This window comes from Notamacropus eugenii, chromosome 2 (genome assembly GCF_028372415.1).
Source record: "Notamacropus eugenii isolate mMacEug1 chromosome 2, mMacEug1.pri_v2, whole genome shotgun sequence".
NCBI classification, from domain to species: Eukaryota; Metazoa; Chordata; class Mammalia; order Diprotodontia; family Macropodidae; genus Notamacropus; species Notamacropus eugenii.
The window spans coordinates 471832553-471858410 of NC_092873.1; the positions used below are offsets into that span (position 1 = coordinate 471832553).

The 25858-nt window shown below is 37.3% G+C and overlaps 1 protein-coding gene across 10 annotated transcripts in view; it reads right to left on the reverse strand.

The window, feature by feature from the left end:
- The window catches only part of RABGAP1L (RAB GTPase activating protein 1 like), a 686444-nt gene that overhangs the window by 248417 nt on the left and 412169 nt on the right, over positions 1–25858 (reverse strand). For all 10 annotated transcript variants that reach the window (XM_072637875.1, XM_072637876.1, XM_072637873.1 and 7 more), the window contains 3 exons: positions 22103–22177; positions 4525–4650; positions 1680–1823 (listed from right to left, as the gene is read on the reverse strand). In XM_072637875.1, the coding sequence (XP_072493976.1) occupies positions 1680–1823; positions 4525–4650; positions 22103–22177 (345 nt within the window). The remainder of the gene's footprint in view (positions 1–1679; positions 1824–4524; positions 4651–22102; positions 22178–25858) is intronic.

The window sequence follows — 25858 nt, forward strand, 5'->3', positions numbered from 1 at the left end:
AACTTGAAATCTATTCATGCACCCCTTGGTCATTCAAGGATTTCAGGTTAAGAATCACTGTTCCAGAGCTTTGGATTTGTCCAAAGGGGGCAAAAATTGAGCTTTTTTTGTGCTTTTATGGATGAATTGAGCAAGGAGGCGAAGGGAAGATGTATAGGCATATATGAGAAGGATAATGTTTGTGTCTACATACGTAGACATTCATAATTCATTCCATGAAGGATTTGAGTTTTTTGATGGCATAGGTATTTACCAAAATAGATCACAATTTTTCTGACAGTAAGTAAGTAATCTTCAAGAGTTGTGGCCAAAAATCACTGATATATATGTATTATACTGCCCCCCTGACGTATATGAACTTTTGGCGGGGGAGGGGCAGTGCAGATATATGATTTCAATAGTATAGGGAACTCCTGATGAGGAAATTCCCCCTACCAATACAGATCAACACCTTCTATACAACTTAAAATCTCAGAAAAGTTGTTTGAAACAGTGAGAAAATAAGTGATTTGCTCAGGATCATGGAGTCATTTGAACTCTGGTCTTTCAGACTCCAAGACTAGCTTTCTATACAACAGCAAGCTGACTTTATATATGCCTATACTATATACCCACTCTTTAAACTGAAATGACATGTCCATTTTTTCCTAAGACACATGACAGTATTTAATACGACAGAGATTTTATTCTTAAATGAAAAGGTACTTCTGCCAAATCAGCAAAAAACAAATATAATCCACATAATCACCTACTGATTTCTCTTTCAGTGATACAGCAAAAACCTTAGCTAGATCCATGAACAAACAGAATAGCTATGGATTGAACACACAACAAGAGCAAAACTGCATCAATTTAGATCCCACTAATTTGAAATTTATAATTCAATTATATATATACACATATATATACATACATATATACATACACATATGTGCACATATACACTTCTTGTACTGTAAAAATTATATTAAAATTCTTATACTGGACATCTTTAATATTTAACACAATTTTTTTCAATGTAAGTTTACTGTGATATTTTCTTTAATCAAATTACTTAATTTGTTTTATTGGTATCCATTTTTACCTTATTTGATGGTATGTTTAATTATAAGTACAGTATACTATGGTATAGTATAATTTACAGTATTCTTTATTTTAGTTATTGGTATCCATTTTTATCTGAGTTTATCATTTATTTAATTACATTACCTTACTTTATGAACTACAATACTTTAGTAGAGCTGGCCTCAAAAACAGGAAAACCTGTTTCATGTCCTACTCACACATATCCTGGTCATGTGATCTGCACTAAATCTCTCAGTGCTCTAGGCAACTAAGACTTTAAACTGATTTTTTCAAAAAGCGCCAATGTGCAATGGTAAAAAGAATTTCCTCATTTGGGAATTTTCTCCTATGTCAGTGAAATCACAGGTCTAGTCCCTATCCCCATCTCAATGTAGTTTGTAACAATGTTCAGCAGCAACAAAACTATGTTTTAAGAACCATCCTACAGCTGAAATGAGATTTCTGTTCTATATTCCAAAATAGTGAACTTTTTACTGCTTCTTAATTTCTGCCTTAAAGTCAATAACAAAGAGCAGAGAAAACAGAAAAGTGTAAAATTTTCAAAATGGAATTTTTCTAGGTTGGCTTAGATTACCAAGGTAGAGTCACTGTACCTCACAAAGCAGTAAGTCAATGATGTGGAAGACCATGCACAGAGGGAACTTGGCAGTGAAGAGGGTGAGAAACCACTGTGATGCATACATATGAGCCTCCAGGTTCAGGTCACAGAAGTGGCTATGCAGGTCTGGTAATTGCTCCTAAAATTTAAAGAGGAAAAAGAAGGAAGGAGGAATTTAAGTCAGCAAATATTTATTTCAAGTCTACTAGGTACAAGATGTTGTGTGAGGCAATGGGAATTACAAGATGAAAAATTAACAGTCTCCTGTAGGGATATTACATTTACACAAATAAGAAGAAACCAAGGTAGATTATGAAAAGGGAAAGGAGTAAAGCTCCAAAAGTTTTTATTATTGCTGATTTAGAATTTTATGGCAATACAGCCATCATCCCTCAACCCCAGTCCAACTCAAATGCCTCATAATGGTGTAGAGGTGACCCTGCATTCTCAAGGCTGTGCCAGCAAATCACAAGCTGAAGAAGGTTCTATCCAGCTGGAAATAAGATTTCCAGGACAGTACAGGTTAAGGAAGAGTCTGTTTCTGTTGCCCAAGAGCAGCCAGGCCAAAATAAGGGAGATTTATTACTAAACTGGTTGTAGAGTAATGCATTTTTTGGCCACATCTGCCAAGTTGTAGAAAGATAGTGAATGGTCTGCATTAGTGGAGGAAGCATACACTGGGATGTAACCACAGATCTTCAAAATAATAAAAATAAGTGCGAATGTAACAAGGGAAATCAAGAGTCCTCCAGATCTACTCTAGTGAAAACACACCCCATGGAACATTCATGGAGTTGAGCTGAAGTCACCTGGGCCACTTTCCACAAACACATGGTCAGAGTTAAATGACAATGGGATGTGGAAGTTAACCCTTGAAATTCCTTCAGACTTGGGCAGGTGTGATCTTGAAAGCACAGCTCCACAAATGCTTCTTGGGCTATGCTGGAGCCAGAACAGATGATAGAAGCTCCAATCATTCTGACTATTATAGAAGTAGTCCTACTGTCACTTTAATCACTTTCTAAGATCTACTACATCAGGAAACATCAGGAAAGTGACATAAGGACAAGCGTTGAAGCATATACACAGACGAGCAAGCAAATAAAATAAATAACCGGTGGCTCAGAAAACAGCAAGTCCATGTCACCTGTTCTTGTTTGGCAAAGCAAGACTTGCTAGATAATGAGTTGAGATAAAAAGATAAAGACCACTTCTATAACTCTAATTCATATTGTGATAGCCCCAACCAATAGTTCAATGCCTAAATCTACAAGAAAAAATTGTATTTCTTTCTTTAAGACCAACTCGAATCAATAGAATTTGTAGAGAAGGGAAGCAGTCTGTAGTGGCAGAAAAAGCCTCATTTGGAGTCATCTGATTTCTAGTCCTACCTTTTGAATGAACTAATTTTTTTTTAAATTTAAGCAAGACACTTAACCACTTTGTGTTTCCATTTCCTTATCTATAAAATGAAAGGGTTAAATTAGATGATCTTATTTTCCCGCTTTCACTTTTTATGCTTCAATCCATCTAGTTTCCAGATTAAGCAATCATTCCAATGGCTTCCTTGGAATCTAGATAGCTTCAACAACACATAGAAGTTCTGATTTTGCTTTTACAACAGTAGTATACCGTAACATCCTAAACCCAAACAACTACTGAAGTTGTTCCAGTATGTTGTGTGGGACTGACTTTATTAGAGAACTTCTTTTTTTCTTCCATGAAAATAAGCAAATAAATACTCATGTACTAAGAGAGGTGAAAATTTATCCCCAAAAGCATGGAAGGCAAAATATGGGGAATTAACACAGAAAAATCAAGGTCAAAATATAGGGGAAATGCTTCCTCTAGTTTCCATGATCAAACCATTGAGTTTTCTCAATTGTTGCACAGGGTGACCGCTTTAAAACTATCATGATGGTCACATTGTAGATAGATCATATTACTAGAAATGCTATCAGGAAAAAATAAGTTACTTCACAGTACTTCAGGACTTCTTGCTCTTCATTTACCATATATAATAAGCCAGGTTAGGAAGGCTAGAGGATTAAGCGATTACATCCAATATGATGTCCTCCTAATTACATTTCATGAAGAAAAATACAAAAATCAACCCAAATCAGATGGAGCCAACAGCCATCTACTGCTATTTCAACAACATCAATCATTTATGTATCAGGATAATGCTTTATGTCATCAGGTTACAAATTTTTCAAAAGCATGAACTTTTTTTTTCTATAAATGGAAACTGAAAACAGCTGAATGACCCTAAGATTATAACTGATAGAATGAAATCTCAAAACATCTTGCTTCTGGAATGCTTGGAAAGGTCCAAAGGTTCCCCCACCCCCACCGCCCAATTTCTTCAGTCTCACTTGACATTCTCTTTTAACAGTGAATAGGACCATGAGACTTGTGTGGGAAAAGCTGGAAACATTTCCTGCTTCTCGACCTGTATTTGGCCTGTGTACTTGTTAATTTGGGAAGAGCTTGTAACAATTTGAATGCTTTCTCTATAACTCTCCTAATTCTTTCACATCAACAATGTGGCAGTCTGATAGCTACCAACTCTATAAAATGCCTCCCAAATAAATGTACTTTATTAAAATAAAAATCTTTAATGTGTTAGACATAGTATGCTTCAAAATATAAGCACCAATTTAATGAAATTTAATTTTTTATGGTTATTAAGACTCATATAGAGATTAGGCAAAGTCTATGCACATTTCTAAATCTGTACAATTCCCAGCAGAACTTTCTTACTCACCCTGGAATATCCCTATAGTGGCTTGTCAGATTTCCCTCACCAATAGGAAAAAAAGTAGTGATTTTGATCTTACCTGCATGAGCCGTTCCAGTTGATAGAATTTACAGTGTAGATCCTCGAAGTTATTTTTGTAGAGATCCCTCAAGCCATAGTCATACATAATCTTCACCAAAACACAGAAAGCCTGTTCTTCAGGCATCTGGAGAAGGAAAAATACAATGAGAAAGACTGAGGGGCACGAAGGGGAATTCCTTTCTGGTTTTATTCTGCTGTATTAATGGCTACAGGTCCTCATGAGAAACTGGTGTCATAGTTTCCCACAAAGCAGTGCTGCAGAAAGAACGTTTCCGGTAAGGCCCCCAGACCCACCTTTTCAAATCCTTTTACCTCCTCAGTGGTACTCTTCTTCCAACAAAATGTCCTGGCACCTCTTTCTTCCCTATAAAAATCTGCTTATCAGCAGAGGATCAGATAGGCTTTTCTGCAGTTTGATAGAATGGAAACTCTTTGAGGGTAAGAGACTGTCATTTTTATATTTGCTTCCTCAGCACTTAACCCAGGGTCTGTCACAAAGGACTGCAATAGATGGGTCATCTCACAAGCAAAGGCCCCAGGTACTGAGACAATCAGGAAAGATGCCCTCTTACAAAGGTGGGGATTTGAGCTGAGTCTTAAAAGAAGCCAGAAGGACTAACAGGTCACCTTCTACCAAAGCCTTTCCTGATAACCCCAGCAACTAGTGCCTCCTCCCTTTTCCAGAAAAATTCTTATATTTTTAAAATATAATTACACACACACACACACACACACACACACACACACTTCTCCAGGAGAATGAAAACTCCTTGAGGACAGGGACTGTTTCATTTTTGTCCTTTTATTTCTAATGCTTAGCATTTTTGTTCAGTCTTTTTAGTCACGTCCTATTTTTTGTAACCCCATTTTGGGGTTTTCTTGGCAAAGATACTTCAGTGGTTTGCTATCTCCTTCTCCAATTCACTTTACAGATGAGGAGCTGAGGCAAACAGGGCTGAGTGACTTGCCCAGGGTCACACGGCTAGGAAGTGTCTGAGACTCCTGACTCTCCCTGATTTTAAGTCCTGTGCTCTATCCCTTGTACCACCTAGCTGCCCCAATACTTAGCATAGTACTTGACAACTAGTGAGAACTTTAAAAATGCTCGCTGATTGATTAGACAGAGGTATGAATATAATGATATATGAGTTATATGGGCAGTCTAATGGGGAAGTACTTTGAGGATACCAAGAACCTTGAAATCATATCAAATAAGCAACCGCCTAACCTACTAGCCATCCAGCTGTCATGAGCCATGCATCAGAGGTGTATACATATACAAAACCACCTATTTTGAAATATGTTTAGTCGATTTGGCTTTGTCACCTCTTTCAGAGAAAATGTGGCTAGTGAATGAAATGCCAAAGAACAATTAGGAAAAAAAAATGTATCATCCTTTATTTATACATGAGTCAAACTAGCTGTCTTCAGACTAGGAAGGCTACACAATTAAATAGTTAACAGGAATTGAAACTTAACGTAAGTGGAGAAGTAAAAAGTGCTGTTATGTCAAATTCTTTGTGACTCCATGGACTATACTGTACATGGGTTTTTCTTTGCAAAGATACTGGAGTGGTTTGCCATTTCCTTCTCCAGTGGAATAAAGCAAACAGGTTAAGTGACTTGCCCAGGGTTACACAGTTAAGTTAGTGTCTGAGGTCAGATCTGAACTTAATTCTTCCTTATTCAAGGCCCAGAGCTTTATCCACTGAACCATCTAGCTGCTTCCTAAAGACCACTAAGGTGAAGTCAATTAATGCAAGGCACCAAATCTAAATAAACTAAATCCTCGATCTGGATGGAAGTAATTTGTGGTTGTTGACTGCTGAACTGTTGTTAGTAATCTCTGTAAAATCATGAAGCATGGAAATGGAAGAGGTGCCACAGAAGTGGAGACAGGTAAATATCTCAATTTAAGGGGAAAAAAAGTAGAATCTACAAAACATTGGGATGATGAGCTTGACTTCCAGGATATATCGTTAATTATTTTGCTAACATTTTAACCGATGAGCCGCCGTAATTGAGCCAACACACTTTCATCAAAAACACGTCATGCCAGAATAATGCTACTATTCTTTATTTTTGGAAGGTTCCGCAGGCTGGTAAAACAGGGCAGGTTTGGGAGGTAGGCAGGGTGTGCATACAGCATACCTACATTTCAAAGGGCATTTAACAAAGCATCCTTTATTTCCATTCCTATAGAACAAGATGGAGGTAAAGGTTATCTGAAGGACAGCAGTTGGTGGATTCACAAGTGGTTAAATGACCTGATCTAAAGAGTAATCATTAATAAAACAAACCAAAAAGTAAACCCTTCCATATAGTCCTGTGGGTTACAACTGACATCTGTCCAACTACCATGGCGCTCTACCTTTCCCACACCACCACAAAGACTTTGAGCAACCCACCCTTGTTCAGAGACAATCACCTCAGAGCCCAAGAAGGAACCACCTGGAGGATGTGTACCTGTCGTTGCCTCCCTAGCACAGTGCATGATACTTAGTAGGCACTTAATAATCGTTACTGAAGTAAATGCTTTGGAAGAAAGTTGTGAAATGATGATGACTAGGTGTACTACCAAGTCATGCTTTCTAATCTCAATTGGCCCTCACTGCTACAAGGCAATTCTTTTATTCCTCCTATTTTATCAGTTAGGCTTTCATCAAAGCCTATTGTTTTCCCAATTGATTCCCAATGTTATAGTCTCTCCTAAATCCCTTCTGCCACCAAGCCCATATCCCTTTTTTTCCTTCCTCTCCCTATTTAGGAGGCTTTTGTGAGATTCCCTTACTTCCCTCACTCCATATTTCAAAGTCATTTCACACCTTCCCTCGTCTTCTCTTCCTTTGCTCAAGTCTCTAAGAAGTTTTCTAAATCCGCCTGTTTGTTAAAACTATTATCTCTCCCTATGTCCTCTTTCCATGTCTTTGAGGCTCCTCCAGAAGATTATCCTGGGATCATTAACCCCCAACTTCAATGTCTCTTGTCTCATGCCTAGATATCTCCTACCCTTCAAATAAAACTTCTCTGGACCCTCCCACTCTCACATTAATGTCCTAGAACTCCTGAGGATAAGTCATTTGAACTTGCTGACTCATCATCACTATTACTAAAACTATCAATCTCTTACCAGTTTAAGCTAATAGCCTTTGCTCAGTCCTCACCTTACTTTTCTTCTTTATAGTTTTTGACAGGTAGAGCTCAGCCAAGCTTCCCTCTGAATATTCTCTCCTTTTGAACGCTGAGACATTACTCCCTTCTGTCTCCTGCCTGTCTGTTGTTTGTATAGCTATGAGCACAGTCGGCTGCTGTCAAACTACCTTTTTCTTACATATGAGTGAACATGTATGTGAATCATGTAATGGTGGGGATTTTCTCATTTCTTTCAGTACCCCTAGAAACAAGAACAGTGTCTTGAACATGGAGAAGGCTTGATAAATGTTGAATGTAATTGAGTTCCCTAGTTCAGGCCTCCTCACCTCTTGCCTATGCCACTATAATTCCTTCCTAATTGGTCTCCCTGCCTACAGTCTCTTCACTTTCTAATCCATTCTCTTTATATTGATATAATTAACTGTAAGGCTGTTTCGCTTTGCCTCCACCTGTCAAAATCCAGAGTTCTATTAAAGGCCCATGCAACTCAAATGCTGCCATCTACACAAAGTCATTCTCCATCCACAAAACTGCTGGAGCTTCCCACTCCCAAAATTACCTTGCATTTATTTTGCATCTGCTTTTATATGTACTTATTCATGAATCTGTTTTTTTATTCCAATAGAATGTCAGCTTATCATGGGCAGAGATGATCACTTTTGTACTTGTATCTTTAGTACCTCTCACTACACCTGGTGGATAGCAGGCACTTGGGTCACAGGTCTTAGGACTAAAGATTTAGGGCTACAAAGGACCTATATGATCGCTATAATTACAATAGCAGCTAGCATTTCTCTGGCATTTTAAGGTTTGCAATGTGCTCTACAAATATTCTCATTTTATCCTCCCAACAACCCTGTCAGAGGAAGGTATCATTACTATCCCATAGTTATCTGTGCATACACCTTATCAGCCCTACTCAGTTATGAACTTATATATTTATAAACAGTCCACAACAGCAAGGACCTGTCTACAAAGCTGTAAATTCCTAATACTAAAAACAGCAACGTTAATACTGCTTTAGAGTATACAAAGTTAGGTACTATTCTTTCCATTTTACAGAAAAGGAAACTGAGACTGAAAGACATTTAGCGACACACTCAGGATCATACAACGAGCTGAGTCTGAGTTGGGATTTGAACTCAGATCTTCTCAATTCCAGATCAAGCACACCACATAGCTGCCAAATCATTTTGCAGATGAAGAATTGAGGCAAAAAGCAGTTGAGTGGTCTCATTCGTGTGGATATTTCCCCTACCAGTGTAGCCTCTAAATAGACAGGCCTGTCTATGCTACAGGGGGCCACTCAATATGCTGGGGGTCTTCCTGGAGTACACTAGTGGAAGAAAAGGGCTCTTCACTGGTGATCCTTGCACTTGCCATGGGTCTAGGCCTTTTCTTTTTTTTACATTATCCTTTACTTCAAGGTAAAGTGAATAAGGAAAAAGGATTAACAACTGTTAATCATACAAGAATTCACTGAGGAAATGAATGAATGAATAGGCATTTATTAAATGTTTACTATGCACCAGGCAGCATGCTGAACACTGGGTTACATATACTTTGAAAAGAGACAGTCTTTGCCCTTAAGGAGCTTATACTCTCAGGGGGAAGACAAGCCTTATAGGGGAGAATTGACTGGGAAAGAGAGTTTGTTCCCAGAAAGGTGGAAGAAGTGGCAGAGAAGGGTGCTATGCACATGGCAATAGACAGATGGCAAGATGGCTTGACTGGATGACTGGATGAGATGCTAAGCTGAAGCATGGTCTAGTGCAGGGGTGGGGAACTTCACAGTTGTTTGGATTCAGTCAAGGAGCCACACTTGAGGGCCTAGAGGGCCACATATGTCCTCAAGGCTCCAGGTTCCCAATCTCTGTTGTATAAGTCCAGCAAAAGTGGCATCAATCAAGTGCACTGCTCCCCTCCACTTTCCATCTAACTTCATGAGCCTACGTTGTGCCCCCCAAACATGACATCTTTCACCTCTTTGCCTTTGTACTGGTGTTCCCCTATTTCTGGGATGGTCTCTCCTCCTTCCAAAAATTATTATTCCCTCTTCCTTTCTCCTCTGCCCTCCCCTCCCCTCTTCCCCTTCTTTCCTTTCTCTCTCCCTCCCCCCTCCATTCTCTCTTTCTCTTCCCTTCCCCCTCCCTTTCTTTCTTTCCTCTCTCCCTTTCTCTCCCTCCCCATTATCTTTCTCCTTCTCTTCCTCTGTCTTTCACTCCCTTCCTTTTTCTCTCCCTCTCCTCTCTCTGCCATTCTCTTTCTTTCTCTCCCTCTCTCTTTCCTCCCTTTTCCTCTCCCTCCCCCCTCCATTCTCTCTCTTTCTATAGCCCTTCCTCTGTGTGTGGGTCCCTACCTTCTCTCTCTCCTTTCCTCTTACCTTCCTCTCCTCCACTGTCTCTCTTTCCCTCCCTCTCCTTCTTTCCTTTCTCTTTCCCTTTCTCTCCCTTCCCCTTCAGTTCTTTCTCCTTCCCTTCCTCTCTCTCCCTCTTTTCATCCTCCCAGTTAACACTCACTAACTTGTGACCTGGGGCAAGTCACTTAAGCACCTTACAATAGTGCCTCCCTCACTAGGTAGTTGTGGGGATTAAATGATATCTGTCGAGTTCTGTGCAGTGCCTGGAACGCTTGTTTCCTTCCTTCCCATTACAACGTAAACTCTCTAAAGTCAGGGATTGTTTTTGTATGAATCGTATCCCCACTTAGTAGTGCTTAGCATACAGCAAGGACTTAATAAATGTTTGTTCACTGACTGACCTAAAAAACAAAAGCTACTTCTGAATAGCAGAGTAACAAATAATGCTCAGTTTTGTAGCCTTTCTGTTCTATTGGCACAGAAGCCAAGAACAGCTCTTTATTTCATCCAGACTTGCACAGACTTCACCCCTTTTCTGATGGACCAGTTTATGAAATTCAGTTCTTGGATGAATAAATTGAGTTCATCCTAGAAGCTGGTGTTAAAGTCCTGCATTTTTAGTTCACTTATGTGCCACACAAAAATATTAGGTTAATCTCAAGAAATTCCTTAGCAGCTAAGGTATAATTAACAATGACTATCTCTACCACAGTCATTTATACTAAACTAATACAGAATCCCAGAAACCATTTCATCATAAAACTGTTCAAATTATACTGCCAAATACAAGAGAGAAAAAAAATCTGAAAACAAACCTCTAGGGAGAAAGGAAAAGTCATAACCTTGATAAGCAAGAAAGAGAATCCAGCTCCTCTAAAAAAAATAGAAATCTAAGCACTATTTCTTGTCCAAAGATTAAAAAGGAATCTGCTGTCCACATCCAATTTAGTTTATCTTTTACTCTGTGTGCTAGCTAGCCCTTTCCCCTGCCAGGCTTGGAGCAGGCTCAGTCTGCAACCAAGGCATGTGCCTGATAGCCTGAAGTGGGCCTGCTTCCTTCCCCCTCTCCTTCCACTGCCAACTGAGGCAGTGAGGGAATAAGGATTAAGATGACTGATCTGGAGTCACAAAACCTGAATTCAAGTATCGTCTTGACCCAGGGCACTCAATTTCTCATCTATAACACGGTGGTGATAATAACACCTACTTTCCAGGGCTATTGTGAGGATCAAATGAAATATTTGCAAAGCAATTAGCAAACCTTAAAGTACTAAAATAAATGCTAGCTATTATTATTATAACTCAGGACAGACATCTCTCTTCTAACTGCTTCCTTTCCACCATAACAATTCAGGGGTTTGTACTGCGTGTCAATGAAAAGTCTTTTAACTGGTCGCTGAACTGGACTTCACGGACATATTAAAGGGGTAACCTCAATCCCTCAGGCCTCTTCTACCTAAAGCACTAAAGTATAAGGATGAGAAAGAGATAGATACACATGGAAACACAGAGACACAGAAAAATAGAGAGAGGCTGTGGAAAGAAAGAGCCTACTTGGTGTTCATATGTAAAATGGTTAATTTTAATTAAAAATAAAGAAATTATTTGCAAATGTCAAAATGATGCCTAAGTAGCAGTCTCTCAACTAGTAGTGAAATATAAGTAGTGAGATGTTTCGGGATTCTGCTTTAATAATTCTATTATCTAGTATTGCTTAACATTTTCTTTGCTGTGTAGAAATAAAACTACATGTTGCAAAGGTAGAAATTCAAATTCAGAAATCCAAGGTGGGGGGGGAGAGGGGATAGAACCACTGGGGAGGCTAGTTCCCCTATAGAAAGAGCCAGCAAACCTAGGACAAATCTTGAGGGTATGAAAAGGTCTGGAGATGGTAAAAGTCCCCAGTCACCACTGTGACTGTAGTCAAGTAGTGCCTGGCTAACCACTGTTCTACATTTAATATCTGTTACTGTTATTTGAGTAGACTTGTCTCTGAATCCCTAGCATTTACCAGCACAGTGCCTTAGACATTCATTTATTTATTCAGTGAACATTTATTAAGTACCTACTATGTGTCAGGTACTGTGCTGGATACTGGGGATACAAATAAAAAAAATGAAAATAATTTCTGCCCTCAAGAAACCTATGTTTTCTTCAGGGGGAAAAAAGAGAAGTAAAAAGTAAAATTTAAAAGGGCATAGCACATAACAAGTAATCAATGTTAATTGCCGAACTGTTTAATTAACAATAACTGAAGCCAAAGGTTTGAATCCCCTATAACTGATTAAACTCCCATAAAACTAGCCTTATACCTGGAGAAACCTTCTGTATCCTGTGCATGTTCACAGGCTGCCTACTATGCCCAGAGTTTTCTCCTCACATCCTGTCTGCTTCTAGCTTCCCACACTTCTTCCCAGTCCCAGCTGAAAATTCATCCTCTCCAAGTCTTTTCCAATCCCCTTTGCCTTTGAAATTATCTCCAATCTGTCCTGCCTATAGCTTGTTTTGTACCAAGTTGTTTGTATGTACATCCTGTCTGCTTCTAGCTTCCCACACTTCCTCCCAGTCCCAGCTGAAAATTCATCCTCTCCAAGTCTTTTCCAATACCCTTTTCTTTCGAAATTATCTCCAATCTGTCCTGCCTATAGCTTGTTTTGTACCAAGTTGTTTGTATATTGTCTCCCCAATTACACTGTGAACACCTTGAAGGCAAGGATTGTCTCTGTCTTTCTTTGGATCCCTAACACTTCAAGGCCTTCTATAATCTGAGTTCCACTTAAATTTACTTTCTATAATCCCTTCTTGAAGTTATATTCCAGTCAAAATATACTACTCCCTACTTCCCCTTCACAGTAGCAGTGAATGGAGAGTGCCAGGCCTGGAGTCGGAAAAACTCATCTCCTGAGTTCAAATCTGGCCTTAGACACTTACTAGCTGTGTGACCCTAGGTAAGTCACCTAATCCTGTTTGCCTCAGTTCCTTACCTATACACATTCCAGCATCTCTGCCAAGAAAACCCTAAATGGGGTCACGAAGAGTTAGACATGCCTGAAAAATGACTGCACATCCACCATTCCTCTTTTTTATCAAGTCCCTCCTAACTCTGTGCAACAACCTAAACCAGGGGTGGGAAACCTGTAGCCTTGAGGTCACATGTGGCCCTCTAGGTCCTCAAGTGAGGACCTTTAACTGAATCCAAACTTCACAGAACAAATCTCCTTAATAAAAGGATTTGTTCTATAAAACCTGGACTCAGTCAAAAGGTCACACCCAAGGACCTAGAAAAGCCACATAATGGCCCAGAGGCTGTAGGCTCTCCACCCCTACCCTAAACCATGTCAGGTATCATCTAGAATAGATTCTCTCCCCCACTCCCCCATTAAAAATCTACTGTAGTAAGTTCTTTTCTTTATGCCCAATTGTGATGCCACTTTCTCCATGAAAGCCCTGTCTAATATCTAATATCCTACTACACTCAAGTGAATATGTAATTTTCCCTTCCTTACAATGGGTCTCAGAGAACTATGAAATTCAAATTCATTTGTGAAATCACAAGGAAGTGTGCAGGGAAGAAACTCCAAGTACTAGTGCAGATGGATGAGTTAACTATTCAACGATTTATAATCTTCAGAGCTGCCTGGCACCACTCAGAGGTTCAGAGACTAGCTCAATGTCACAAATCTAGTAATGTGAAAGAGGGTGGGACTTGAACCCATGCCATTCTGACTCCCAGGCCAGCTCTCTACCTACTTTACCTACCTACTCTCTACCATGCTGACTTCAATTATGATTATTGCTTTTAATGAATAATAATTAGAAAAATTAAGTATGTTGTTCAATAGCACACTAAAGAAAATACAGAAAATAAGACAAATCAGGTTATCTTGGCAACAGAGTGATTTCCTACTCATTATTAAACATTTTAGGAAACTAGGTATTTATCATCTTTTAGCATCAATTCAGAAGGCAACTCTTTGAGAGATTTCTATCTATGCAAATATAGTACAATAATTAATTTGTATATTAGGGCATATACAGCTATGATTTTAGAGATATGAGTTTTAAAAATAAAATAATAATGTCTTGTTCTGCTTTGAGACTATCATCAGCGTCAGCAGTGATAGTAGCATTGTGGCTAATGTAACATCAGTATGGTACGCTCTGTAAAGTGTTTTATTTTTCTTACATAATGGTGGGTTGCAATGGCCAATCTATATATTATTCCATCTATATTCTCACACATATACATGCACACCATGGTTATGGCCTTGGAATAGATGAATTCTAACTGACCCAGTCAGAGATTGAGACCATTACCTTGACCTCAGAATCATATTCATATAAACAATCAAGCTAACCCGCACAGCTAATTACAACAAAAACAACAAAAAACTTTATAATGAATAAAGCCTTAAGGATGTCATTATTTTCAAGACTTACAAGTGGAACAATATACATCATTAAGTCCCTATTATGAATGAGCAAACACAAACAACAAAAACATTCTAGCTTTTAGAGGATTTACAGCATAACTAGGGTAATATAACATATACACAAATAAACATAATGCAAATAAAATCTGAAAAAGGAAAGAAGATGAACAAGTGGGGAGACTCAGTAAAGACTTCATGCAACTGCACTGAACTGCATATTGGAGGAGGACAAGGTTTGTGAGGATGGAAGAAGACAACTTGCATTCCAGGCATGAGGGACAGAAAACAAATGCAAAGAATAAAGGTGATTTATTGACATACCCTTTCCAAAAGCAGCAGTAATTGATCTCAATTATTGTGCCTAGAGCAAGAGATGGGAAGTAGGATGAGGGCATATTTTGGCACTGATATTAATTATTCATTAGGGATATTGGTATGTAGGTTTCTTTCTCTGCTTTATCTCTCTCTACTAGGTACAGATATTAGCACTGTATTTGTCTCATAGAAGGAGTTTGGTAAGATGTTTACTTTTCTATTTTTATGAACAAATTATGTAATATTGGAACTAATCATTATTTGCTTGCTAGAACTGCTTATCTGATTTCCAAAGTCCTTCCAAAAAAAACAACACCACCTTGTCCAGTTCTTCCAGCTAGGTCAGTACTATACTGAAGTTCTTGGAGTTGAGGCACCGTGTCTTACCTAGTATCACATCCTAACACAGGAAGACTACATACCACATAGCAGGGTCACTACTTCCTAGCAACTCCCTTCTCAGTTTTCTTTCTACCTTCTCTACAAAACCTGTATGCATATAGTTACTTACATGTTGTCTCCTCCATTAAATGTGAGCTCCTTGAGGGTTTGGGAGTTGCCTTTTACCCTTTTTTATATCACCAGCCCTAAACACACAGTAAGTATTTAATAAATCCTTTTTGATTCACTGAGTGACTAACTAAGGAAATGAGTGTCTCAGGTGAAAATGGTCTTTGGCACCTCTTTAAGAAACCTTACAATTTCCATTTTGAACAAGGGGAAAGGGTATATAGGAGCATACCTGTAAAACATCCCCAAAACAATAAAGATTCTGAAATTAATCCTTTTCATATTCCTACCTGATGTGCTTGACTTTATTTCTTTCAAAATATTAAATCTGCCCACTTGTAAAAAGTATTCGGTAATAATTTATATTCACAGAGATGCTATCTTTATGTTAACTTTTGAATCTTCCTAGGTTCATTCAAAAAATTAGTGATTTTTTTTTATAACTAGGAAGCTTCTAAATTCATGTCAATAAAATTAGAGTAAAAAAGTTTTAAATGGTTATTTAATTCAAAGGCAAAAATATTTAGGCCCTCAACAAAAATGTTAAATAAATATTCTTTAAGGTAATTTTTCTTTTCTGTAATCTACTTGGAGGAAAATTTATCCAAATGGATTTTATGAAATTCTAGGATCATCAGTAGGATACTTGGAATAGTATTTAATTCCATTTGAAATCCAGCATGGCGATTATTAACCTACAACATAACTAATATGTAGAAGCTGTTGAATAAAATACAGCAGAGAATGCAAATAATTTTTCAAAGAAAGACTGCAACCCTATGAGTTTTAAGTAACCAGGTCATAAAACGTCTCCATCTGTGGTGATAACTTCCTACAAACCAGTATTATTACATCATGCATGTAATGAACAGTTCCTCCTGTGATAAAAAATGCTTCTACTACCTAAGCCCTACTTGATAAACATGTGCTAAAAGCTCTCACCAAAACATCTGGGAACTTTCAAGAGATGTTCATTAATTTATTGAAGCTGCTTCAGTTGAATCCAATAACACTCATCTTTAAAGAGACAAAACACCATGGAAAAAGATAAATACCTTAATATCATTCATTGGTCTTAAATATCTCATTGAATGTGTATTTCTCCCCTCATAGGCTATGGATATTGCTGGGGATGGAAGCTCAATTCCATGTGGACAGTCTCGGGCGGGTAAAGGTGGGAACTTCTAAATCTTAGAGTTCTCACGAGACCCCCCAGGAAACGACTGGGAATCGAGGTGAACCGAGCTATCTCGTGTATTTCCGCCTCTTCCCGTGAGAAACGTGATGGGAGAGAGCTCTCCCCGCCCTCGAGATTGTCCTGGATCTGGGCACACCTAACAGCACGGTATTCAGATGCAAACTATGCGACTGGAGAACTTAAGTAGGATCAGGAAAGCCTGAAAGTTCTCTTGGGCGGAGGGGCCACGTGTAAGGACAACAAGGCTCCGCTTTTCCTCTCTCCTCTCTCCCCTCCCCCCCTCTCCCCACTTATACTTCTACTTCCAATCTCTTATTGTAAGATCTTTGCCTCCTTGGGAGATTCTTCGCTTCCTCCTAAGGAAGAATTCCCCTGCACTTGTAACTAGACCCTGAAATAAAGCTCAACCCTTGTTCGACTCTGGAACGTCCTTTCTCTCATACGAGCATCCGGTTTAGCCAACCGAAGACCTCCGATAGAGGTAAGGGAAGACTCGGGTAGCCCTCAGGCCTCTAGGCCTGGCAGGATATAAAGTACAAACCAACACAGGTCTAGAAAAAACCAGCGTTATGAAAGGAAGCAGGCTTTGTCAATGATAAATATGGAACTACCAACAAATGTCTGGAAAAGGGGTGGGGAACCTGTGGCCTTGAGGCCATATATGGCCTTCTAGGTCCTTGGGTGTGGCCTTTTGACCAAGTTTTACAGAACAAATCCTTTTATTAAGGGGATTTGTTCTGTGAAGCTTGGATTCAGGCAAAGGGATGCACTTGAGGATCTAGAGGGTTACATGTGGCCTCGAGGCCAGAGGTTCCTCACCCCTGGTCGAAAAGCAGAAAAAAAGGCAACAGTCTATATAAATGATAAAAAAAAAAAAATTAATAGCTCCCTTATAATGTGCCCCTGGAATCTAATATAAATCACTTCGTTCATTTATTTCTTATGCAATCCCATATTTTACTACTTTTATATTTGACAAAAAAATTTTAAGAACATAGTTAACTTCCAAACTGAGTGGGTCTAGCTTATAAAATATTCTAATTTTTAACATATGTAATAGACATTAACTATGAGCAGAACATTATGAAATTTACAATGCTGAAATTATGTTAAACATAATCTAATATCTGATTTTTCAGAAGGCACTTCAATACCTTTTAGTATTTCAGGGCATTATAACTATCTATGCTCTCTATAAGGAACTGCTTATGAATGAAGGTGTAAGAAACACAGAACAATAGAAAGGATAGAGCTGTAATCAAGATGATATATCATCTATCTCAGAAGTTCTTAACTTGGGCTCTGTGAACTTTTTTAAAAAATATTTTGATGATTGTATTCAATATAATTGATTTATTTTTTAATTCTACATATTTTATTTCCTGCATTTACAAATATTTTTCTGAGGAGTTGACAGGTTTCATCAGACTCTGAGAGATACACAAAAAAGTTTAAAAGCCCAGATGTAACCTAACTATATCATTTTATGTGGGTAAAGAAAGTAAAAAACTAAGAGAAAAGAATTTGTCCAAAGTATAAGTACAGGTAGTAAAATAAGAGAGCCAAGGTTTAAATCTAAGTCTTCTCCTGATTTCCCCCCTCAGAAAACAAACTAACTTCCCTACCTTTAAGGACCTGGAAGGGTCTTGATGGAAATTGCCACATCAAATCTCTTTACCACGAAGAAAAGGAATATGTCATCCAATGGCAAATGGACTGAAAGAAGTGACTTTTGTCAAATGACACCGACGCCCTTTAATACAGCTGGAACTCATATGATTTCTCTAATCATCCAAAAAATCACCAGACTAAAGTTGCTTTACTGATAGCATAATATATTCTGAAAGGTATTACAGCATCAGTTTATCCTTTATTCCTCTCTTTCAAAATTAGACATCACATTCAATGAACCAAAAAACAAACTGTTCATGTGATTCCATTGATGGGGTTCTACCTTACAGGTAGCAAGAAAAATAAGTTAACCACATGCACAAAAATATTTATAACTGTTTTATTCATAACAGAAAAACCTGGAAAAGTCTTTATATCCCTTAATTGAAGGACAGGACAATAAGCTATGGCATATTCATGTGAGGAGACATCAGAATGTCATAAAAATAATAGAGAAGAAAAAATATCAAAATATTTATAAAAAAGAAAGCTCATTAGACTCAGAATAGCATGTAAATTGGCTATAGCACTACTTTTTTAAGAAAAAAAGAACTTCAGATTAACAAAAGGACATAGAACATATCTAGTTTTTGTTTGGTGTTCATTTGTGAGTCTGTTAAAATGTATGGATAATATTTTTTTCCATTTTCTTTATCAGCTTAGGATGTACAAGGTTTTACTTTGAGGGTCAGGGTTGGTAATTAGCCTCATGTATATGGTTCAACTATTGATGGTCTGGTATCTGTATTGATAATGCATTTTTGCTTATTGTTAATGTAATTTTGCTTCTTAACGGGAAGATCTTTCCCATTCATTAATAGGTCCATGTGACCTGCCTGGTCACATGGAAGTCTGAGTCACATGGAACCTGTGATGGGAGGAGCTTGCTGAAGAGATAGAACAGGAAGAGGCAGAGCTCCGGCAGAGCTGAGAGAAAGTTAGTCAGAGAGCAATCAGAGCTAGGAAGGATGCAGGCAGCTGGCTAGCATGAGTGAGACAGCTTGTTTGTGATTTGTTGAAGGGAGCTGGTTTGTGGGAAGCCTAACAGAGGGAAGGCTCGGATGGTGTTCTCTGCGTTGTGTATAGATTTTTGTTACTATGATGGATTTGGCTTTTGTGCTCGGATATGGCTTTCTGGTATCTGAAAAATGTTTTGGTTCTGTCTTCCGTGTGGAGAGTCTGTGGTATTTCTTGATTCAGAATTGCGCTGGGATATTCATGGCTGCCACAGGTATTGTGAATATCGTGCAGGTGCTATAGCATCTGTTGTAAAAATACAGCAGTTATATTTTTTGAAAATATAATACAAAATTAGCAAAACATTTGTTTGAGTTTTATGTTTATTTGGACTCTACTATACTACTGTTCAAGCATGTTACTCAGAGAAGCATTTTTTAAACTGAATTCATAAGCATGACATACTGGGTGTATAGCTGTGGACTCAGAATTAGGAGATCTAGGTTCAAGTTCTGTTTCCAATACTTATAAGTTGTATGAACACTAGCAAATGGCTTCGCCTCTTAAGTCTCAGTTTTCTCACCTGTAAAATGTGGTTAATAATACTGACAGCCCCTCTCCTAGAAGTATAAAATCTAATCAAGTATCAAATGAGGTAATATTTATAAAGGACTTGGCACAATGCCTGACACATAGCAGACATTTAACTAAAGCTTGTTCTCTGCCCTCTTCCCTTCTCCTCTTTAAGGATAGAAATGACCAAAGTTGAGATAACGATAAGCTTAGAATACAAAAGGTTTATATTAGTATTTAAAAATAATAATAACCTCCTAAAACTCCAATATATTCACCCAACATGTCATGAGAGACAGGAAAGAGCAAAGTAATGGAATTATGGTTAGGTGCTTCATGTGTCCTAAGATTGCTACAGTAGTTATTAAGACCTAGTTGAAACCCTGAAACATCTGCTGACTGGACTCCAACAAGTCTACTAATTGAATTAGCACTATAGATATTTTACTATCCCTGCTTCTATATAGTTAAGAAATAGACAAGGGCAGAATAGGATTGCAGACTGTCCATATTGGCAATTATTATGTTTAATAAATATTTATTAAGCACTGACTGTATTCCAAGTACTATGCTAAGAGCTGGGGATACAAAAAGAAGCAAAAAACAGGCATAGGGGACAGACAGGGAGAATGCCTAAAGGTAAGAAATGGAGCATTTTATTTGTGGATTAGAAGGGAGGCCAGTTTCACTGGATAGGAGACTATGTGTTGGGTAATAACATGTACGAAGACTGAAAAGGTAGACGGCGAGTAGGTTGTAAAGGGTTTGGAATGCCAAACAAAGTATTTTCTATCTACTCTTAGGACAACAAAAAGCCATTACAGTTTATTAATTATGCTAAGTAGCTTGACACAGAACACAGTAAAGCAAGTGGTACACTTCTGTGTTCTGATTTCACAGGAAGAAAGGATACACTGGGGGAAAACAACCAGAACTATTAATACCACAAATGCCATAAATGCTTCAACAGAGAAACAGGTATGTACAGGAAGCAGAAGAGTGAGTTTTAAAAGGGCAGAATCAGAGAAGAAGGAGTCATAAGCAAAATAAACTTCAACTTCAGAGAAGGATCATAAAGGAAGAATTAAATGGAGAAAAATAAAGTATAAGAACCAGGGATTGGGGTCCAGGTTAGATGAAAAGAGGAAGAACAGAGGAAAAGGAGCAGATCACCTTAATTAAAAATTACTTCTTGTTGTTCAGTCATTATCATGTCTAACTCTTCATGACCCCATTTGGGATTTTCTTGGCAAAGATCGTAGAGTGGCTTGTCATTTCCTTTTCCAGCTCATTCTACAGATGAAGAAACTGAGGCAAACAGGATTAAGTGACTTTCCCATGGTCACACAGGTAGTCTTAGGCCAGATTTGAACTCAGAAAGATGAGTTTTCCTGACCTCAAGCCCTGTAATCTATCTACTGTGCTGCCAAAAGATTACTATCGCTGTTCAGAGTCCTTTTTTTAAAATCACTTCCTTTACAAAGAACATTACTTGTAAAGATGGGATATTGGGCAATGAGAAAAAAGGTATAAAAGGATATAATGAAAGAAAAGTTATCATTAAAAATCATATCAATAAGTGTAAATGGGATAAATTCACTCGTAAAATGGAAGAGGGAATGGATTCTAAAACAGAATCCAACAACAGACTGTTTACTTGAAGACTTCTACAAAATTAACATGAGGATCCAGAGAAGAATTTAATGCTTAAGGTGAATTCAAAAGAGAAGAGACAAAAATCAAAACTTCAGACAAGGCAATAGAAAAAAACAGACATGGTTAGATGAGATAAGCAGGAAAAGTACATTCTGTTCAGAAGTACCATAAATAATGAAATAATGTCTACATCTATCCATATAAATAGATAATAATTAAATAATAACTAAGCTACACAATACACCCCAAACAGTATAAAATGCGTGTACTTAAAGGAAATGCTAAACAAATTACAGTGGAAATAGAAATCAAAACATAATCATTGAGGACCTCAATTTGAGGTCAGTCCCCAGATCTAGAAAAAATTTACAAAAAGACAAAACAAGAACAATCCTAAGGATCTGATAGAAAACTTAGATATGATAGATAGTTGGAGACAACTGAATGGGAAAAGAAAGTGGTATACATATTTCTCAACTAAAAATGAAACCTTTACAAAATTGACTATATACTACATTATAAAATCTATACAAATAAATGTATAAAGTTAATTCCAGATCAATAATTCACTCCCTTAATAAATAGTTCCAGTGTGAATAATGTGAGTTAGAATAAGGAAATGTCCCATTATAAAAATTCTATATGTAATTTTTATTAGGAAAAGGCAATCAATGAGAAAGGAAGAATGAAATCAATTAAAAATTCAAGTTTTTGACAAAAATTCCATTTTTTGACAAGATAATTTACTTACATGGAGCAGCAGTACAGCAGCCAGAAAAGACTGTCCTTGGCAATATCCAATATCTTCATCATAGACAGAGTAAGCCTATAGGATGAGAAGAGGGGAGAAAGAAAAATTAAATATTATTACAGCTGATGGATGTTGACATGTTTAAGGTCTTCTTGTGTGCTTGAAACGTTAAAATGAACTTATCAGGCCATTTAGGAGGCTGAGAGATGAGGCATGGGAAAAAAAGAGAGCTAGAAGGCATTCAAATGGTCAATCTTTTCTTTTTAATTGGGACATTAGTTCCAGTTACACCATCCCTTCAAATCCAGTATGTAGACCACAATTGCTATATTATTCTCAGATGATATCAAAGGTATAGGCAACAGTGAGATAGATCTAGTCTCTTCTAGACCCCAAAGAACAATGTAAGAAATTGAACTGAAACTCAGGGTCATTCAAAGTAGCTAAAGTACCCCCTAGAAATTCATCTGTAAGAGGGGACCAATCCCCTCAGACTGGTAAGTTCTAGGATTCATTTGAGGGTAACTATATGAATATGATAAGGCTACTATTTAACCTAAATTTTGGTTTCCTAATCCTTAAAATGGAGATTAACTGACCTACCTCACAGGGTTGCTATAAGGATCAGAGGACATGACATATAAAGTAATTGCAAATCTTAAAGTACCAGATATCATCATTATTATTATCTTGAGAAGGGTTGGGGGCCTCAACTATGATTCCCTAACACAGTGAAGCAAAATTTCCAGAAGGGATGAGTCCTCACTTCCAAAATGATCTTGTCTAAGGGCAGTTTCTCCTCTGCCCCATCACAGGATCATTCATATATGGGGTGTCCCAAAAGTTTTAGAACTAAGTCCCTGTTAGTGAATATAATGAATCTCCTGAATGGCCCCATGTATTTGAATTTGCACAATTTGAAATTATAATTCTATAAAATATGGTAACTGGTTCAAGCACAAAGGAAATATTCCGTATACATTTAAATAACCTGCCCATTTCAGGTTCATTATTTGCACCAAACTGGATGTAGCTGTAGTGAAGTTTTAAGCAATTAAAGTGTAAAACTTCACTAAGACTTTTGGAACACTCTGTATTTAGAACTGAAAGAAGCCTCAGTGGTCATAGAATCAATCACCCTTATTTTAAAGATAAAAAATCAAGGCACCAAAAGTTTGTGAAGTACCTTAATAAGATCATACAGGTAGTAAATAGTAGTCATGGTTTAACACAATTCTATTGGCTCCAAATTTAGCAATCTTTCCAATGTCTTACATTATCACCTCAAAGTGATGATTTTAAGATTAGAATGGACCCTCCTATAATCCAAGAACAAATCTGTACTACCAGGGTACCACAAGGGACCTTGCAGAGCCACCATAACCATCCAATATGGTGGTTAGTAATATCATATTCTATGTGCATATGCTAACATGGGTACCCTGAACAAAGGACACTCTAATAAGCCTGTAGGACATTTGGTACATAGTCAAATGATAAAAGAAGGAGACAATTTGTTATCTCATGCTGAAGATACTTACTTGTCATAAAATTAATGTAACTTAAGCATCAGCTATTTGTCTTCTCAGTCAAGAGAAATTAATTTAAATTACATACCTAATTGATTCCTAATTTTCCAAAAAAATGCATTCTTCCTAAACATCTGTGGTTCTCAGGTTTGTTTGTTTTTTAAAGAAAAGTACGCTGGAATGTTTCTAGGATTTTGTGATTATTTCAAGTAGGCTAATCAGAACAAGATAAAATAGAATGGCAACTCGTTGAAAATTATCACCTATTTTTTAAATATAGAATACTACCCCAAATTATACATTTTAAATATGTCAGATTTTCTAAAAAAAAACCACTGCATATTACATTTCTGTATGTCATTTTTTGATGAAACAGAATCTTTTTAAACTAGCATAATCCTCTCTATTGCAAAATAGGAGTGCTAACATAATCTCTGCTAATAGCCATGATAATAAATTATGATCAGTGCCACCAAGGGTTGAACCTAGTTGATGTAGTACCAATCAAATGGACTGGTATAGAACCTCTTTCAGTACTACAACAGGAATAACAGAAGATCCAATGGTCTTCTTCAAACAGCACCAATTTTTAGTAACTTATCAAATGCAAATTCAGTTAAACCAGGCTTCACCATATAGTCTTAGTGACAGCACTGCTAAAACCAAGAGACACAAATAGTTCTATCTTAACAGTCACAATCCTATAACACAATTCAGGGCCATAATGATCATTATCCCCTTAAGTATTTTACCTTCAATAGTGCTAAGCTTGAATCTCATCACATACACCTGGAATAGTGAGGGTTAAAATGACAGAATGGATTAAAGGAGAATGAGAAACTCCAGCTCCCTGGTTAACCTCTTGAGGTAAAAGGATTTGAGAATTCTCTTTTTATTCGGCCTTAGGGGAGGAGCTACTTATTACCAAATATTATATAATACATGATAATATTAGATAATACATTTTCAAGTTCAGGTTGCAAGGGCATCAAGTTTGACACCTCTGAATTAATAAGCATTTCTCTTTCTTATCCACAAAATTAGCTTGAAAGATTCATCAAGTTCGGCATAAATCCAGGTAAACTATGTCCACCAGCCCTAGTAACCTTGCTTAATAATGACATGAGCATAGTCTACCATGATTTTTTCTTCATAAAATTCATCATAAATTCATCAAGCTCTTCGTCTTTTAAATTGCAGGTTCTTAACCATTTTTTGTGTGTCAGACCCTTATGGCACTGTGGTGAAACTTATGGATCCATTCTCAGAATAATACTCTTAAAATATGAAATAAAACATGTAAGATTACAAAAGAAAAAATTGTATTCAAATATAATTATCAAAAGAAAAAATTCACAGACCTCAGGTTAAGAACTTCCGTTTTAAATAATGTATTGCTGAATGTTTTCCAAGAATCAAAGCACACTGATTGATAGTATGCAAGCTTTATTCTCTTCCGTTTTTGAAATCAAGAGCAAAATAGCCCAGCACAATCTTTTGAAAATCATAAAGGTCTTCTCCTCTTTGGGAATTAATTACAAAATGGGAGGACAAACATCCTCCTCTATGATGATACATGGGCTTAATATCAGTCTAGGCATTTGGGTTTTTTTTTTTCTTTTAAGGAAGCAATTAAATTTATTGGCTATTTCTGGTCAAAAGAAGTGTAGCATCAGTTACATTACTCCTCAAATTTCATATCTGATAGGTTGTTTCAATAACCCTCTAAAAGCAATGGAGGACAAAATGAATCTGTTCAAAGCTTGGTCACAAACTTCTAGAAAAGGAAACAGATTCTGTACCATTTCTATGATGATTTTTTTTATCAGATACTACCATACAGTTGTGACAGACATCCTCATTCTATTGCCTCTGTACCTGATGTGCTACATGAAGAAATGGACAAAGATGGGATTGGGAAGAGGGGCTGAACTAGACCAGATGAACACAAGAGAAATCCAAATGTGAGGTACTATAATTTTGAATATTTGGGTGAAAATATCCTTATTTTCAATTTATCCCAAAGAAAGGAATACAGTAAATGATGGGGAAAACACTAAGAGCAGTACTGTTAACCAAAAAAAAAGGTGAGAGAGGGGACTTCAGCATCTCCTGACCCCAATGATTACTTGCTCATAGTGATTTAATTCTGGTGACAATGACCTAAAATATATTGAGAATATTCTTACTGAAAATATGAGAAAGAGGACAGTTAAGATTTTCAAAA